General features: G+C 45.1%; 2 protein-coding genes across 3 annotated transcripts in view; one reads left to right on the top strand and one right to left on the bottom strand.

Annotated features, from left to right (window-relative positions):
- Window positions 1-1,939, top strand: part of LOC309360200 (uncharacterized protein) — a 39,325-nt gene extending 37,386 nt beyond the window's left edge. For both annotated transcript variants that reach the window (XM_081894848.1, XM_081894847.1), the window contains one exon: window positions 811-1,939. The gene's annotated coding sequence lies outside the window, so the exon portion shown is untranslated. The remainder of the gene's footprint in view (window positions 1-810) is intronic.
- A 2,590-nt stretch (window positions 1,940-4,529) lies between these two features.
- ENAM (enamelin) lies at window positions 4,530-19,123 on the bottom strand. Its single transcript, XM_081893856.1, has 10 exons — window positions 18,918-19,123; window positions 15,027-15,115; window positions 14,618-14,688; window positions 14,472-14,516; window positions 12,944-12,985; window positions 12,086-12,433; window positions 10,405-10,446; window positions 8,868-8,918; window positions 8,272-8,313; window positions 4,530-7,915 (listed from the first exon to the last, which is right to left on the bottom strand). The coding sequence occupies exons 3-10, from the start codon at window positions 14,669-14,671 to the stop codon at window positions 5,192-5,194; spliced, it is 3,348 nt and encodes a 1,115-aa protein (XP_081749982.1). The 5' UTR covers window positions 14,672-14,688; window positions 15,027-15,115; window positions 18,918-19,123; the 3' UTR covers window positions 4,530-5,191.

The following is a 19,123-nucleotide window of genomic DNA, read 5'->3' as shown; positions in this document are numbered from 1 at the left end:
TAGTTGTCAGAGTCCCCAACCACAAGGCTGAAGTCCTTTCCTGAGTCATCTTCCCTAGAAGAGCAGAACAGCTGGCTTGCCTTTGCATGGTTACTGTGACAAGATTGGAAGCAACTGGGATTTCAAGTCCCTAGCTCTGGTCTTATGAACTTCCTATAGGAAGCTCACAGGGGGATCTGAGCACAGAATCTTCCAAATGTTTCTGTGAAAGACTGCTTCGTTTTGTAATGTAATGAACACAGGGAAACTGCCTCAGACAGAGTCAGCCCATTGGTCCACCTAACTCAGTACAGATGTGGGAAACCTGGGCCTTCCAGACATAGTTAAACTGCAACTCCCATCATCCCTTGTCATTGGGCATGGACTACCAGATACTAGGACTGCTACTAGGGCTGATGGGAGTTTGTAGTCCAGGAACATCTGGCAGGCCAAAGGGTCTGAACACATTCTATACTAGCTGGTGGAGTTTCTCCAGGGTTTCCAACAGGAGATATTCTCAACTCTGCTGGGAGATGCCAAGGATTAAAATTAGGAGCTTCTGCATACAAAGAAAGTGCCACTGAGCAGCAAGGGTCCCTCACAAGCCCATCAGTTTGTAGCTTACGGGAAGTGCCCCTCATTTTCTTGCAAACCAGCAGGCTTGAGGCTAATGAAGTGAAATGAAGAGATACAGTACCGATATATGAGATGGTATATGGTAGATATATGGTAAAACCAACCATGTGACTGTCGTAAGATTTTACTGCTTTTCTATAGCTGTTGAGAAAGGTTCAGGGTAATATTTTGTTCCCCTCTTGTTTTTATGTGCAGATCCTGAAAATGTTACTGAGCTGGCACAGAGCATGTCAAGGAGCTCCTCTTCCCATACTTCAAGCAGCCCTGCGAGAAAGTGGCAATGTAGACATTTGTAACGAAGTGTTCCATTTGAGCTTTTAATATATATATATTTGCTAGGAGAGGATAGTTGTTTTAAGACAGGGTGGGTTAGCTTTCCCAGCCTAAGGGTGATGTTCTCTTTTGTGCAATGCTATTGTTATATATTTGTGTAAACCCCTCCTTTCCCCCTGATATGGACTCAAGACGGCTTACCGTAGTGCAATGGTTTTCAACCAGTGTGCCGTGGCACCCTGGGGTGCCTTGAATGGTGGTCAAGGGTGCCATGGGCAACACTGGCCTCTGTCCCTCTTTCTTTCTTTCCTTCCCTCCCTCCTCTGATGCCCTCTCGTGTCTCTGCTGCCCAAAGAGCTGCACAGCTGTTTGTTGCAGCAGCCCTGGCTACAAGCTCCGCAGGCGAATGGTGCCTCTGGGGCTGGCCAGGCGTCTGGTTGCCAGGAGCTGAGGAGTAGGCAAGCAAGCAGGGGACGGAGCCCAGCCAGCCCATCAGCCCTTGCTGTTGGGAATGGACGGACAAGTCCTAGGCCCTTATGGGGCAGTGTGAGGAGGCACCTCTCTTTGGGGCAGGAGTGGGGGCAGCTCAGAGACCAGGGGTGGCAGCAGCACGACTCTCAAGATAGGGGAGATGAGAGGAGGCTGAAGGAACACTCCACAAGGAAAGGTGTTTGAAAAAGGGAAAGAGGCTGCCAGCTCTGGAAGCCCTGAGCCCCACAGGGGTGCCACAGAAAGAATGCAGTTCGTCAAGGGAGCGTCTCCACCCCCATTGTTCTACCCGGACACTGAGGTCCAGCTCCGAGGGCCTTCTGGCAGTTCCCTCACTGCGAGAAGCCAAGTTACAGGGAACCAGGCAGAGGGCCTTCTGGGTAGTGGCATCTGCCCTGTGGAATGCCCTCCCACCAGATGTCAAGGAAATAAACAACTATCTGACTTTTAGAAGACATCTGAAGGCAGCCCTGTTTAGAGAAGCTTTTAATGTTTGATGCATTGCTGTATTTTAATATTGTGTTGGAAGCCGCCCAGTGGCTGGGGAAACCCAGCCAGTTGGGCGGGGTATAAATAAATAAATAAATAAATAAATAAATATTATTGAGCCATGGACTCAAAAAGGTTGAAAACCTCTGCCATAGTGGGGGGATGACAAGAGGCAAAAAGTAGGTGGAGCAATAGATGTGACTCATACTTTTGTAGAGTTCCATTCTAGAAAGGCAAAAGTCAGAGTTGTCTACACACACCACTTTCCATCCTCAGTTTCACAAGTTGGTCATCTAGCCCTGAGTCAGGCCATTTGGCCATTCAGGCCAGTGTCGTCCATATTGGAAATGTCAGGGATTGACCTCCTGCACGCAAAGCAGATGGTCTGCCCCTAAGCTCCTGCCTCCAAGAATCAGATGGAGAGGTGTCAAGGGTTGCATCCAGCCCACAGGCCTTGCTTGAGCTAGAGGTGGCTGGAACCTAGGCATTTAATGAGTTGCAAAAGGGAAAACAGCACTGGCAACTTTCACAGTTGTGTAGTAGATGGAACTTGAGCAGGTGCAGCTTTTCATGCAAGTTACACCTGCTGAAATCATCTCTTTCACTCAAGGATTAAAGCTGCAGAAGCCTGACCCTCTTTTTCACTTCATCAACCTACATCTTCATTACCCTGGAGTGGGTGTCCAAGTACAGTGGTACCTCAGGTTACATACGCTTCAGGTTACATACGCTTCAGGTTACAGACTCTGCTAATCCAGAAATATTACCTCGGGTTAAGAACTTTGCTTCAGGATGAGAACAGAAATCATGCTCCGGTGGTGCGGCAGAAGTGGGAGGCCCCATTAGCTAAAGTCAGGTTAAGAACAGTTTCAGGTTAAGAGCTGACCTCTGGAACGAATTAAGTACTTAACCTGAGGTACCACTGTACTTCAAATGGCCCGCTGCCACAGAAAGGATTGCAGAAAGTTGATGCACGTTGCCATTCAAATGGTATCAGTGCATCTCCTCATGTGATCAATTATGCAGGGCTGGGCTGACCTCCCCCCCCCCTTCAAGTTGGCACCCCTGGGAATAAGTCTCATTAAACCCATTGAGACACGCATAGAAGCTGGCAGCAGCCACCTAGTTTTCAGACACAAAACCCACCTTTAGTCCAAACATCCATTTGGGGACATGTGTCAGGAGCCCAGGCTGCCATCTTGATAACACAGCGCACAAGTCGTAATTAGCTTGAAGATTTATTGCAATGCAAACAATTAGCCTCGGACATCTAACCAAACATCCACAGCTTATGAATCAGTTGACCCTTCTGAAGAATGCCTCCTGGTTCTGCAGAATATCCTGAACCTATGACACTTACGTTTCTGGGTTTGCTTCCTGCCCCATATGTCACATAGGTTTGCGACCTTTCCCATATGTCAACTCTTTGGGCTCAGATGATTAATTCCTCCTGCTTTGCAAGTCTGCTAGTGCTTCTTGAGCGAGCTGACTTCTCACCCTCCCACTCTCTGCTAACTCCTTATCAACATTCCATTCTGTGTTGGGGGAGGAGGGCTGCTCCCAGGTGTCTGACTGCTTACTAACACATGCTGTGTTTCTCTACTTGCGGCAGGTGTGTTCATGACAACATGCATCAAAAGGACAATGCCTTAATGCAAGACATCCAAGGCAGAATAGGCTAGCCCGGTCCACCTTTAGGTTTAACTAAGTCCATTGAAATCAGCTCTGCGTGTGCATTGTTGTTACCGTGTGCAAGACTGCAGCCCATCCTGTTTGTGTACACATAGCTCAGGGGCAAAGCACACACATGGTGTGTCCAATATCCCAGGTTCAGTCCCCAACATCTGCAGATACAGCTGAGAAATACACCTGCCTAGGACTCTGGAGAGATGCTACCAGTCACTGTAGCAGACAGTAGCAAGGTAGATGGGCCAGCTCCCTGACTATGTATTAGGCAGTTTCCTGTGCATTTAGTGTCCCGTGTGCTTAAATAACATTTTAATTGACTTCTGAAGGACAGAGAGGACCATTATCCCCATGTAACCTGACATCCTGGTACTTCTATTGTTGGATTAAATCAGCACCTCTTACATTTAATTGGCTTTAAGGTAGTACTAAACCACTTTGCTGTCTCCGGGACTATATTACATCATATCACTGGTGAAGCAACGGAGACTGCTGTTTTCCTTGGAAGCTGGTTAATTATGCTATTTTAAGAGCACCATTAAACCCTGCCAGTTTTGAATTCTGAACTTCTTTAAACTTGTGACAGTTTAATTGGCATCTTCTGCGATGAGAGACGGAGCAAAATGGAACTAGGAAAACGCGCCACACAGACATGAAGGGAGGAAAAGTGTCCATAATAAATGCACTTTAATGTCAAGTAAATGTTCAGAAAAGAAGGGGAAGATTACATTTGTTTCAAACAAGTAATTTGTAGCCCAGTAAGGAAAAGCCGTGCTGATGTTTCCATAACGTTGATGGTGTTGCCGTTTTGAAAAACATTGTGCAAAGTGAAACCAGCAGGGAAGGAAAAGGCTTAGTGCATATACATAAGGCCCTATTCAGAGAGCCAGCAGGATTGCACACACTCAACATGGGCATATTGTGACATCTCATTCCCACATGTTGAGGGAAGGTCTGAAGAGGAGAAGCCTGCCAAAAGTACATAGTCCATCTCTCTCTCTCCATTTGAATTCTGCATGCTTCCAAGAGAATATTTAGGGAAATAACTTCCCCACCCCCACCTATCCCTATGGCCGTAATTTGTTTTAAATTGTTTTTAATATTGCATTTTAAAGTATTGTAACCCGCCCTGGGACCTGATGGTGAAGGCAGATAATAAATCAAAATATTTTAATAAGAATTTCACCATCCTCTGCAAACAGGTTATAGTAAGGTTACCAGACATCCCAGGGACAGTCCTTTGATTTACAAATCAGTCCCCTGACAAAATCCATCCCTGGAATGGGGAAGTTAAAAAGTGTCCCTTGATTTATTGGGGGGGGGGAATCTGGTAAGCTTAGGTTTTGGAGAGTTTCGGGAGCCCATTTTGGTTGAGTCCTACAGAAAACCAGAAGAAAGGTTGAAGGTTAGAATGTTGAAGGGGAAATGCCAGCTGAGGTTTGAAAAACAAAACACCAAATGACCTACATTATGCACATGCACAAACTATCTACACAATTCAGCTGTTATTTCCCCCTCTTTGTAATTATGCAATTATGTACGTTCCATTTTCCTGCATCTGTGCTCTGAATGAGCATGCCGTTGTCATTTTTTAGAGATACTGTTTTCCAAACTTGAAAAAAGGAGGTTCTTTAGCATTTCATTTGTTTGGGAACAGTAAACAGTCCGGTGTCCTTTCCTTTGCTTGCTCAGCCAATTCTTCTCCCGGGGATCTGAATTTCAATGGTGCTTCTTCTATATCATGAGATGGATCAGTACTAGAGATTGGCTGTGGTACAGGTGGCACCATGATGTTTGGCTTCCTGGTGGGCAATGGGTTATCTGGATAAAACTGATCATGCTGCTGATCACCAGATGGAGCTCCCGTGCTGGATAAATACTGCTTTAACCAGCTTCCAAAGCATGGAGTCCTCTTGAACCCAAGTGCTGCGCGTTCTCCTTTCCTAACATCTTCACCATCATGAGCTGCACTTCTGATCCCTTGAGGTGGCGGTGGTACATTTTCAGGAACAAACTTCATAGAAGCTGCCCTTTCAGATTCTCTTTTGGACTGATTTTCCCCCACGATCCAAGCAAGGACATTGTGTCCATCACCTCGGATGCTGCTTCCATAACAAGGTGTGTTCCTTGGTACAGGTAGACCAGTTTCATAGTTGGCTTCAGGTTCATCCTGTTTTCTTAGGTGCGATTTGGAGCAGGGTGGACCAGTCTGTAGGCCTGCTATTTCCTCTCCAAATGCACCCAAGTTTTCTCTCTGTGATTTTGTTTTCCCAGTCTTTAGAGAAATATCCCTGTGATTAGACTGAATGCCGGCTGGGTAAGGGGCATCCCTGGCATGTTTTGCATGGTTGCTCTCTGGATATGTCGAGCTTCCTTTTTGCTCCCATGAAGCGAACTGGAAATGAGGAGCACTTTGCAGTGGTGCCAGTAAGTTTTCTCTTGGCACTGGGGAGTCACCTGCACAGCACAGGTGGCTGTCAGTCGTGTGTGAGGTGACAGTTCTGGGTTGTCTTGGGTAATCACCTGGGTATCTCTGTGTGTCAGAATGATGTCTTCTTTCTGCAATATCAATGCTGGAGATTGGTCCTCTCCCATGCATGGCTCCCTCTGTGCCTTCAGCATTCGCTGGGTTTTTCCTGAAGTCTGTGGGGTAGGTATCAAAGTAGTGTGAAGTTTCTTTTGGAGCAGATGGGCCCACCATTTGGGGGACCCAAACATCTCTTTCGGGATACTGTGGTCTGCTTTGGAGGAGAGTGCCGCTTTGTAATGGAGAATGTGGTGCTTGGTTCTCCAGATTCCTTTCTCTGGGTCCGAATGCATTGTTCACGCGATATGGGGTGTTTTCTGTTTGTCTCAAGTGTTCTGCACCATGAACTGGAGAATGTTCTTCTGGAGACCACCGGTTCATTTCCTCATATGGCAAATTACTTCTTTGGTTGGCTGGATTCTCCATAGAATATTTTGGATATGCATGGTGTTGAGTTGGATTGTATGGAGGGTTTCTGTACTCTCTGTCAAGGTCAAGCACCTGTTTTTCTTGGGTCCATGGGTTTTGCCTGGGATATGGTTCACGCTCCTGCAGAACGTTTCTGTGATAGGTGTTTCTTTGCATCTGATTTGAAGGCAAATCTGGAGAATATGGTGGACTTTCTCTTTGGTTTGCTGGGCTCATTGTGGGTGAATGTTCTCTATCCTCCCATCTTCTGGGATAAAAAGAATGGGATTGTTGGGCATTGAGATCGCTTTCAGAGTAAGCGGAATGTCCCGTTCGTTGAAAAGAACCAGATGAATACATCGAGTTATACCTGGGAGGAGCATCTCGAAAGACCTGTGGATCTTCTTGGTTGTTCCACCTCCGGTTTTGTGAAGATTGAAATTGTTCTCTTTCACGATCTGGATGAATAAAGGGCTTCTCCTTCCACTCATACCGCCGGGCTTCTGTTTCAAATGGAGTTCTGCTTGTGGCTAGGAATGCTTCCTGATGGGAAAATGCGTTTGTTCGGTGCATTCCAGAAGGCTGATGCCGTTCAGTGTATTCTCTTTCATTATAGACATCCTCAGCTCGTCCTGCTGTATTAAACTGCGGGTCCAGGGAACGGCCTTCAGATGGAGAATGATTTAGACCATTACCCCTGTAGACTGGAACTTTATTCCACTGGCCTTGTGGATCAGAACTAGGAAAAGGCACTCTTTCTCTTTGACCTGATGGGTTCCTCTCAAGATAATGGGGTTGCCCTTGTTGCTCATATAAGTTAGGTCTATTGTTTACTGAGGGAGGGTTGCTGTTTGTATTCTGGAGATTGCCTCTGTGATTAGAGTACTCTCCATAAGTCAAGGAGTTTTTTGGGTTTTCAGTTTGGGTAGAGGGGTTTCCTCTAGAAATCAAAGCATTGTGCCTTGTATCTCCCATATCTGGTTGGAGCTTATAGACATGTGCACCATACCCTGGAGGTTGTTGGCCCCCTGAAGGAAAGCTTTGAATGGCATTGACATCTGGAGATGGAGGCCTTTGACTTGAGGGATCAATGCCATTCCATGTTGCTCCGTTCCTTGCCGACACATGAGCCGTGGGTGATGGTGTTGGGATCCCGTTTCCACTGAGCAAGTTCCTCTCAAGGCCTGGCGAATTAGCCCCATTGCCGGCTGAACTGAGCCCAGAAGCAGTGCCATTCGCTGTCTGGCTTGGTTGATTAGAGATGGTTGAATTTGTTTCCAAGACCGTTGAGTTGGTTGCAGGATCAGCTGTTGGGCTCTCTTTAGGGGTTTCCTTTTCTTTTGCCTCTTCAAAGTCTTGCTCAAGCATTTCTTCAGAATACGGAGCTCTGCCTCCCATCCCAAGGTAGCCATATCCATAATAGGGGGTCTACAAATAGAATTAAGAGAGTAAAATAGTTTGATACCACCCAATGCAATAAAATTACTAGCAATTGTGAATGAAATGTTATTGTTAATAGAATTATAAAAGTTATTTTAACTGTGGGTTGAAGGCCTTGACCTCAGAGCTGCATTCATCACTCAGCAGTCCTGAGCACTAGAATCAGGAAACATTAAAGCCATGTGGTCTGTGCATCCTGACCTTTCTGAAGGTCAAGGGGAGGGAGGGCTCCCAAGTGAACATTATAGCAGGAGAATGTAGAAGGATGCCTCAGAAGTCCTCTTTCCTGCAGCTTCATATACAGTTTAGCTCACACCATCCCAATTATATCAAATTGTATTTACCCCTTCTTCATTGCTGGCAGGTGGCTGTCCAAATGGCAAACGCTGGAGAAAAAGAAAAGTGAGTAAGTTTGGATAGACTTTGCGGGGAGGGCATAGAAATTAGATTGCTTAGCTATTCTAAAACATAAAGACCAGTATCTAAGCACACACGATGTGTTGAAATTTGCAAGGTTCTCCCTCGCTTCTCAGACACGAGCTATCTGATGAATAATGAGGGACAGATTCATACCCACCCACCACACTACAAAAAGTGCTTAACTTCTTCCCCCTTTGTTCTACTGAATTTGTTTCTTTATATTTCTAATGGAAGAATCAACAGCATTTCGGATTCACTGTATGGATCTATATTAGTTTCACAGGGCTTGTTTATTTAGTTTTATAACTTTTTCAGAACCACAACAACACAATTAAAACATCCATAATTTTAAGAATATAACACAATCCCTAGCAGCCCATGGAGATACTAATAGAATTCAGACAAAGACATTGTCAATCAATCATTCCTGATTAAACAAGCCACTTTAGTTATGGGATAGAGCTAAGTGGTCCCCAAAATTGTCCCCACTACCCCGAAGCCTTTAAATGGAATATCTTACTCCCTGATATGGACCAAATGGTTGTTGTTGGAAGCCTCCATGACCAAACATCTACAATGCAGAAGAAAAACAGCCACGTTAGCATAATTGTAATTTAACGAGGAAGTGGCACCAATTCCATTCATCATCCATCCTTTTATTTGTAGACCGCCTTTCCATAGTTAAATCAGTGCTCAAGGCGGCTCACAACATGACAAGATTTATGTAATTACCAACACAACAAAAGTCATACACAATAAATAAAACACATCGAAAGTACACTATGAAATTGAAAACAATTTCCACATAAATCATAAAATCTAGGTAAAAATGTTAAAAAGGTAAAGGGACCTCTGGAGGGTTAAGTCCACTCAAAGGCAAGTGTGGGGTTGCGGCGCTCATCTCGCTTTCAGGCCGAGGGAGCCGGCGTTTGTCCACAGACAGCTTTCCAGGTCATGTGGCCAGCATGACTAAACCACTTCTGGCACATTAATATTAATCACAATTTAAAATGACATAGATAAAAAATAAAAGCATTTTTTTTAAAAAAAAAAACAAAAACAGGGCCCTCTCTGCTGAGGAGCAGCAGCAACACTCCTTTATGGAGCCTGTCAGGTCCCACCCCAAGCCAGGTGGAGAGTAGCAGGGCAGGGCCCTTCAGGCTCCCAGCAGGTCAGCACCAATTCCCACTTCCGCTTCTAGCTCTAAGTGCTTTTCAGAGATCAGAGCATCTGAACAGCATCAGAGTGACCAAGAAGATAAGAGAGAATGGGGAGGGATCTAGGAGACGCAATGATACAAAAAAATGCAGCCCCCTGAAACTGCTTAAGTTTTTCATGGATTCTTCCTTCCACCACCCCCATCACATGACAGATCATTTTGGCACCTGTTGACTCTACCATAAGAACCACAGATCTGGTGTTTCCCATTGTTTTCATGGCACAAAAACATGGAACTGCATAATTTTTACATGGAATCTCCCCAAAATCACCCATCCACAGGCGTGGTTTCTGATTTATTGGTGGTTCGCTTGTCTTCCTATGTAAACAAAAATCACAAAGATCTGTGAGGAAGCGTGCATTGGACCAATGCTGTCGTGGTGCTGGCAAAAAATCCATTGAAGAAATCTTAGTAGATTAACCATGTGAGTTTTCAGTGATCAGCTCAATCTGCATACAGTATTGACTCGACAACACTGCTGAGGGGGTAGGCATTCCTTCAGATAAGGTACATACGTGTCACAATGGGGATCATTTTCAAAAGTATGATTATTGGCAGTTAATAATATTAATGAATCCATCAATATACTGCTTAATGCCAAAATGAGTTTCTAAGCACTTCCTCCCATGTTTGAGAGGATAAAGCTTTGGCTGCCCTGAGAAAGCATCTTCCACCTGTGAATTTAGAAGAATTTAACTTAGAAGCATTTTTATTTTAAGGAGAGATCTGCTGGCCTATTAATCAGAATTCCTTTTTAATCAAAACAAAAAAAAAATATTCAACAACAAAAATGATTGTCAAATTTCTCTACGTGTGTTAAACAAGGAACATCGTTCACCTGAGAGAAGTGCCAAGGATATTGTTGCTGTGGTGGGAGTACCTGGAGGGAGAAAGAAAAGGTGTCATTATGACAAAATCTAACACTCCCTGCAAAAAAAAAAAAAAAAGTCACTATGTAATGATTACAATAAAAAAGAGTACAGTGGTACCTCGGGTTAAGTACTTAGTTCTTAACCTGAAACTGTTCTTAACCTGAAGCACCACTTTAGCTAATGGGGCCTCCTGCTGCTGCCGCTGCGCCGCCGGAGCCCGATTTCTGTTCTCATCCTGAAGCGAAGTTCTTAACCTGAAGCACTATTTCTGGGTTAGCGGAGTCTGTAACCTGAAGCGTATGTAACCCGAGGTACCACTGTAGTGTGATTCCACCTACCTTTCCAGCTGTCATTGTTTTGCTAAAATGACCACTGAGAGTAGCTTCTGTTCTGTTGGTTTGCCTGACACCACATAACACATCCCCCCCTTTAACGTGGAAAATGTCCAAAACTAAGGTTGTGTTCACACCATACATTTAAGACATGCGCCCTTCCCGAAAGAAACACGAGAACTGTAGTTTACCCCCACACTGCACCCTTAACAAACTACATTTCCTGGGATGCTTTGTGGGGGGAAATGTGCTTTAAATGTATGGTGTGTACAGTCCAGTGCTGGCACATGTGCAGTAAGTCACATGCTCTCATTTTTCTTCCCCTTATACCCCTCCTTTCTGATGCGTATGCCCTATAATCATAGCCTAAAAATGAAAACTAGGGTCGCCACCTGTGTCTTTTCCCTGTGTCTTTGGGGGGCCACTTACACATGGGCAAAAGAGGGCACAATTTAGACATAATTTTGTAATTTGCATAGAGAGAAAGTGAATCTCCCCATAGCGGGAAAACTGTGACCAAGTGACATTGGTGCCAGCTCAGTCTGCCATCCAAATACTAATTTCAAGGCCACAGCTCTCCCATCTTGGGGTTCTTTATTTTTAACCCATATACGGGCAGAGCAGTCCTTCAAATAGAGAATGCCTTCAAATATAGAACGCTCCCCCCCCCCCGTAAAGTAGGCCAAGGGGCAGTGGCGTAGCGTGGGTTGTCAGCACCCGGGGCAAGGCAAGTAATTTGCGCCCCCTAACCCATGGATTTGCGCCCCCTAACCCTAACCCCCGGAGGGTGCGGCCGGCCCCCCCTGCACCCCCCACGCTACGCCACTGCCAAGGGGTCACCCTAACATTTTGTGACAAGTAGAAAATTTGCAGCTTCTTTCCCTGACCTGCAAATGCAGTGATGGGAGTAAGGGTTGAAGGCAAGGATTGACCCAAGACATATTGTCGCCTGAGGCAAAGGTCAATATGGCACCTCCTCTCAGCCCTGGTCCATGTACAGGAGCTGACTGGACTGGCAGCCGGCTCTTACTTCAATGGGACAGCATAATCTGCCACCCACCTGAGCAAAACAAATTATATTAGGAGCTTCAGGAAAGGTTGTGTGGAACTCACAGCTCTGTCCTCCAACAGAGGGAAGTGGTGTGTGTGTGTGTGTGTGTGGCTTCCACTGCTGCCCTACAACATCTGCTGCCTGAAGCAGATCCCTCATTCTGGCTAATGATAGGGCCGTCCCTGCTGATCCCTTGCACTGGCAGATGGTGAGATGCTGGGGACAATGGAGCAATTTCCCCCCAGATCAAACTTGCTTGTTTACCTGAGGCCGTTGCTGCTTCCCCCTTTGGGGTTGATGAACCAGCACTTGTTGGTGAGTCTGAGAAGGGTAGGTAATTTGTGGCTGCTTTGGTGGCGGCTGTAATCGTGGTTGTGGCTGCGGACGCCTCGGAAGTTGTGGTTTTAACTGCGGCCTTGGCTGCGGCCCGATGTTTGGCTGCCTGGCCACTGGAGTTTGGTGAGGCTTGTGTGGAGGCAGCCTGGCGACTTGATGCACTGGTGTCTGCTGAGGCCAGAGGAGAAATCTCTGCTGGGACAACATAGGCTGCTGGGGGAACATCTGCGGGAAACCCGAGCGGTAGCCATATAAAGAAGCTGCCAGATGAGCCAGCTGAAATGTGATTAAAAGAGAAATAAAAGCAGCACATGGTGAGATAGCATTTCTAATTGGAGTGTTGGTCTAAGACCAGCGAAACCCAGGTTCAGATACCTTCTCTATCATGAAGCTCGCTGGATGGCCTTGGGTCTCTCTCAACCCTACCTTACAGGGTTGTTGTGAGCATAAATTGAAGGAAAGCCATGAAGGAGATCCTTAGTGACAAGGCAGGATATACATGTTTTTAAATATATGTTGGAAGCTGCCCAGAGTGGCTGGGGCAACCCAGTCAGATGGGTGCGGTACAAATAATAAAGAAATAATAATAAAAATGTAATAAAATCATAGAATAATAGAGTTGAAAGGGATCATCTATTCCAACTCTCTGCAATGCAGAAATCTTTTGCCCAATGTTGGGCTTGAACCCATAACCCTAAGGTTAAGAGCCTCATGGTCTACTGACTGAGCTATCCTCTGAAGTATAGAAAGTGTATTTTTCAAGAACCAAGAAAAGAGTGAACTTACTTGTGGGGAATTCATGTAGCCATACGGACCAAACTGCATCATCTGTGAAGAAATATACCTGTCAGACTGTGTTTCATTTGAATCTGGCTCTCTGTGAACAACAGTATTTAAACAGAACCGATTTTCAATTAAATCAACTTGATTCTAGTCCCATTGGCTTCACTAGCACTGTGGAAGCGTAAATTATCAAAATGCTGGAAGTGATAAATTATTTTCCAAGCCTGCTGAACCTCACTTGTTTTCAGAGCTGCCTAGACCATGGGTAGGCAAAATAAGGCCCGGGGGCAGGATCAGGCCCAAACACCTTCAAAATCCAGCCCGCGGATGGTCCAGGAATCAGCATGTTTTTACATGAGTAGAATGTGTTTTATTTAAAATGTATCTCTGGGTTATTTGTGGGCATAGGAATTCGTTCACCCCCCCCAAAAAAAAAATAGCTCGGCCCCCACAAAGTCTGAGGGACAGTGGACCGGCCTCCTGCTGAAAAAGCTTGCTGACCTCTGAGCCCTAGACAATAAGCTGAGAACTACAGCTGTACACAAACAAACTTGAAATGGGCAAATTTGAACCCAGGCATGGAGGAATTCTGCCTAGGGTGGACAGGGGTAAAGGAAGGCAGGGCTCAACCCCCCCCCCCACCATCTGACAAGCTACACCTGCTGAGTTTCAGTCTTCTACACAACAAGGTGCAAGAGTCATGTCCTGTTCTGTTTTCACCTGGCCACTCTAATGCTGCCAGATGTTGAGTTCATCAAGGGAAAATGTTTGCATAAGAGAGTGTGTGAGACTGTTGCTTCTCTTTGGGGATGGGGTGTATATACAGTGGTACCTCGGGTTACATACGCTTCAGGTTACATACGCTTCAGGTTACAGACTCCGCTAACCCAGAAATAGTGCTTCAGGTTAAGAACTTTGCTTCAGGATGAGAACAGAAATTGTGCTCCAGCAGCACGGTGGCAGTGGGAGGCCCCATTAGCTAAAGTGGTGCTTCAGGTTAAGAACAGTTTCAGGTTAAGTACGGACCTCCAGAACTAATTAAGTACTTAACCCAAGGTACCATTGTACAATGCTTTGGAACAGAGGTGAGTTGGACTCTCCAGAATTTCAGGCAGGGGTTTTTCCTAGCCATACTTAGGACTCAACTATACAGCTGGAAATATAATGTTTTAAGTGCATTATACAAATGTAACCTTAGGTGGCGCTGGTGAGCTAATGGCAAATTCCATATATATTTTACGTTTTTTTAAAAAAGCAGCATATTTTCTAATATGTGTGTAGATTCAGCCCTGGATATGCCAATGATTGAATCTCAGACTTTCTCTGCCTCTATGGTCCTTCCCCTTTATTCACCTCTGACTTTAGCCATCTCTGAGTCAGGGTGCTCCATTACTATGAAACAGTGTTTACTAGCTGAAACAGACTAAACCACCTGCGAGGGGCTTGGATTATTGGGGGACAGAGTAGCCCCTGGAAATACAGAGCTGGATAAATCTGGTTGAATGAGAAAAATGGAAGGGAATTTACTTACTTCTTCACTCTTACTTCCAAATCCCGCCTTACGGGGTTTGCGCAGCTACGGTAGAAAGAAAGAACAAAGTGGTGCTGAGTGATCACACAGAGGAAAATTTAAAAAAAAGGGGAGGCTAGCAAAATGGCTGGATCTGAAATGCTCACCGACATGGCAAAAGCTGTGCCCATGAGGCAAAGATACAGGACGGTTAGCTTCATCCTTCACCTTTTCCGGCCTATAAAAAAACATACACACAATCAACAGTCCATCACATATATTGGGCCATTCATATTAGCACACTGCCTTGATTATAACATGCAATAATTTTAAGTGTGGGCATCTTCAGGTGTTCTTTACTGTAAATCAGCAGCCTAGTCTTCATTCTGGTTACATGACTAGGGGTGGAGGAGACATTTGTGTGGCCTGCACGTTAATACGAACCTACCTAAAAGGCAGATGGTAAGACACCAGGTTGCGGAAGACTGACATAGCCTAGTTCTAAGATACGTACAATAGTTGAAAGTGAAGCAGGGACAGATTTTGGCATACCTCAGCAAACAGATCCTGGCATACCTGATGTTGACTATGTCTTGAAAACGTCGTCTCCTTTACCATGGAGCCTCAGAACTGCACTGCGTAAGAAGACACCCCACAAAAGACACCTGAGAGAAACGCAGGGCAGTTATTTTTTATAATTGCCAAGGACGGGGGGGGGGGGGGGAGCTGTGAACCTCCAGGTGAGGATGGACTCCAACTCCTGTCACCCCTAATTATTACATACACCTCAACGGGGCATCTCAGAATTACAGAAGCCATCCCAGCCTCTGACTGGATCCTGGGATGTCCTGTTTTGGCTCTCACATGAGCACGGCCATCAAAAAAACGCTCGTTAGCTGGGGCTGCAACAACATCTGGAGGGCCAGATGTTCCCCAGCACTGCAATATAAAAGGTAAAGGGACCCCGACCATTAGGTCCAGTCGTGACTGACTCTGGGGTTGCGGCTCTCATCTTGCTTTACTGGCCGAGGGAGCTGGCATACAGCTTCCGGGTCATATGGCCAGCATGACTAAGCCGCTTCTGGTGAACCAGAGCAGTGCATGGAAATGCCGTTTACCTTCCCGCTGGAGTGGTACCTATTTATGTACTTGCACTTTGACATGCTTTCAAACTGCTAGGTTGGCAGGAGCAGGGACTGAGCAATGGGAACTCACCCTATCACAGGGATTTGAACCACCGACCTTCTGATCGGCAAGTCCTAGGCTCTGTGGTTTAACCCACAGCACCACCACCACTGCAATAGGGTTCTGCTAAATAATGCTTTAGGGAGCAGCTGTATCTTTCCAGCCTGTCTGCTGTGGGGCTGCTTGATCCTGTGAATTTCCCTCCCTGTTAGTGGAAAGTGCCTCACTGGGGTAGCAGAAAGGTCCATCACCATTACTCCTCTGGCTTGCAGCTGGCATGGGTATTTTCCTCCTGCTGAAAGCAACAGGAGGGTGGGGATCAAGAAAGTTATACCGGGAAGGAAGGGGGGGGGAGAAGACACCCAACTCTTCCCCCACTGACTGTCCTGGACCTGGCAGGCTGTAGGAAGTTCTGTCTCCTTCCCCATGTGTGTGGAACTCCTCCTGAATTAACTTCGTTGTATGTCCCACATACTGTATAAGACATTCTCTCTTTCTCATGCATGTGTGTGCATGCATGCACACATTCTAGAGTGCGGGCTGAGTTGCCCCACACAATTATTATTTTTTAATTTAACTGTTTTCACATAACAAATTATTCCAACAAATCATCTTCATTATATTTCCCCCATTTCTTCCGTCCTTGTGCTATTAAGACTCTGGCCGGAGTTGCCCCATACAATTTTAAGCTGTTCTGAACTCAGAGACAGCGCTGCTGTTATATATGTATAGCATAATAACCCATTTCAGCCATGGTTGTTCATTTACTAGTTATACAATAATTTACGAATTTCCTTTCTGTCCCCAAGGTGGTATACTGTTTAAAAACGTGCAGCATAATAGTATAAAGCAACAATACAGATAATAAAAAAAATCCCCAGTAATTACAGAACTTAGCCATGACTTCAATAGGAAGCAGGGTTGAGGGTGGTGGCCCAAGTCCCATAAAGTGGACTGCCAGAAAGCTCAATCTCCACAGCGGCCAGTCTGTCGCCACACACTTCTCTTTCCTTGGAGTTGACATCTGGAGGACCAACTGAAACTCTCTCACCCAGGCGCCTTCAGTGGCCAATACCCAGTTCATAATTCCATAACTTGTTTAATTTCTTGTCTTTTTACCCTTTCTGAAATGGCATTTACAGCCAATTGATGATTGCCTCCTTAAAATAATGGTTATTATCCATCTGGCTGGGTTGCCCCAGCAGCTCTGGGCACTCTGAGTCTATTGATGACATGGGTTTGAGTATGTGTCATCTGATCCATGTGTTTTCATTGATTTGATTCCATTCAGGTAAATACACTTGTTACCTGGATGTAGTAGGTATATAAGACTATACAGTGTTTGATAAATATATTCCCAGAAGAGGCACAGGAAGATATGATGCCTCTGCTATTTCACACCCAGGGTCGGATTTAGGTTTGATGAGGCCCTAAGCTACTGAAGGTAATGGGGCCCTTTATATGTCCAGCTGTCCTTTGTCAACAACAAATTGTCGCTGTTTTTTGTGTTGCATATATGCTATATGGTAATTTATGGACCTACAGTGGTACCTTGGTTTGCAACCGTTTTGGATTACAACCACGTCAAATGTGTGTCCCATTTTTTGGATTACAACCCATTTTTTTAATTACACCCCCCCCCTTTTTGAGGCCCAATTGGTGAAAGCACTTCTTGGGTTACAACCTGTTTTGGTTTACAACTGGACCTCTGGAACGGACTATGGTTGTAAACCAAGGTACCACTGTAATAGGTATCTAAAGCCATTTGCACATAACAAAATATGTATTTTATCAGTGGCGTAGCGTGGGGGGTGCAGGGGGGGGCCGGCCGCACTGGGCGCAACATTTGGGGGTTAGGGTTAGGGGGCGCAAATCCACGGGTTAGGGGGCGCAAATTACTTGCCTTGCCCCGGGTGCTGACAACCCACGCTACGCCACTGTATTTTATCAAAGTAATTGTTGAACTGAAATACAATTAAGAAGAAGTATATTCATAGTGAGATACAATTAAGAAGAAGTATATTTTGTTGGGGGGCAAGACAGTGGGGCCCTAAACTATAGCTTGTTTAGCTTATATGTAAATCCGGCACTGTTCACACCCCACACCCTGCCCCAAGGAGAAAATAAGTCCATAGCCATAGCTGGAGTAGAAGTTTCACCTCTCTGGTCTGCAAGCCTAAGAGATCTTGCATAAGTAGAACATTGCAAAATCTATAGATCACACAGAAGAGATGAACACCTGCCCCTAGGGAAGTTTATGCATATTTACCCCCAGAAGAAGTTCCACATCAGATCTGCTACTCCATCATTTAGGTTCAAAATGGAACACATTACAGTGGTACCTCTGGTTACGAACTTAATTTGTTCCAGAGGTCCATTCTTAACCAGAAACCGTTCTTAACCTGAGGTACCACTTTAGCTAATGGGGCCTCCCGCGGCTGGCAGCTGGCAGCGGCCGATTTCTGTTCTCACCCTGAGGTAAAGTTCTTAACCCGAGGTACTACTTCTGGGTTAGCGGAGCCTGTAACCTGAAGTGTTTGTAGCCCAAGGTGTTTGTAACCCGAGGTACCACTGTATCACATAGATAGAAGTAACGAGCTTTATTAATATTTTAAAACAGAATTGGGTTTCAAATCTCAAAACACAGTGAAAAAATCTAAATATTTGGTATCATACACAATAGACATTGGGAAGATCAGGCAATATTCATTACAACAAAATCCCAAGAAACATCACATCACCAACCATCCTTGTTTTCAAACAGTTTAAATAAAAAAAGGGCAAATTACTGGCATTTACAAAGTTGATACAGCAAATGAAGCATGGCAAAAGCCATACCTAAGAATTTTCGCTTTTAGATAGCCCCAATTGCATGTTGGATTGGGTCCCCACTGCCTTTTTTAACAATGATTTACAGTGCAAACCTATACCTGTCTACACAGAAGTATGCCCCACTGAGTTTGATTGGATTTATTCCTAAATTAGTAGGTCCCATGGATGAATGTTTAAATCTCTCCTGTGGGAATCAGTGGGACTTGTCACATAACTCTGATTGGACTGTGCTGTTGTTACTATTATGATGATTTTAAATCTAAAGCAGTATCTATTTTGCTGCACAGTATTTGCAAAGTAATGAAAAAAATGACACATCAATCAATACATAACGCGGTCACTGATTGCTTGTTGTTCCTTTTTCAATTAATCAACCATTATGCTCCTTAGAAAAGTAAAACCCAAATTTCAAAAATCAAAATGAAGGGGAGTCATATGAAATAGAATTACCTCTTAAATGTGGGGAAGCATTCTTGGGATCCTGAGATGGGATGAGGGGGGAAAACAACTTAAGACTGAAAATCGAAGCAATTTGCTCTCCATTCTAAAATCACCTGCAGGGCAACATTTAAATGTTGTTTTTGCAAGGTTGGAGCCAATCAGGGCTCGTGAGACATTTGACGTCACTCTAGGCTTCAGCCAGGCAGTTGATACTG

This window comes from Podarcis melisellensis (genome assembly GCF_964234715.1).
Source record: "Podarcis melisellensis genome assembly, chromosome: 17".
Classification (NCBI taxonomy): Eukaryota; Metazoa; Chordata; class Lepidosauria; order Squamata; family Lacertidae; genus Podarcis; species Podarcis melisellensis.
The sequence above is the reverse complement of the archived record's forward strand: the minus strand, read 5'-3'. Positions and strand labels throughout refer to the sequence as shown.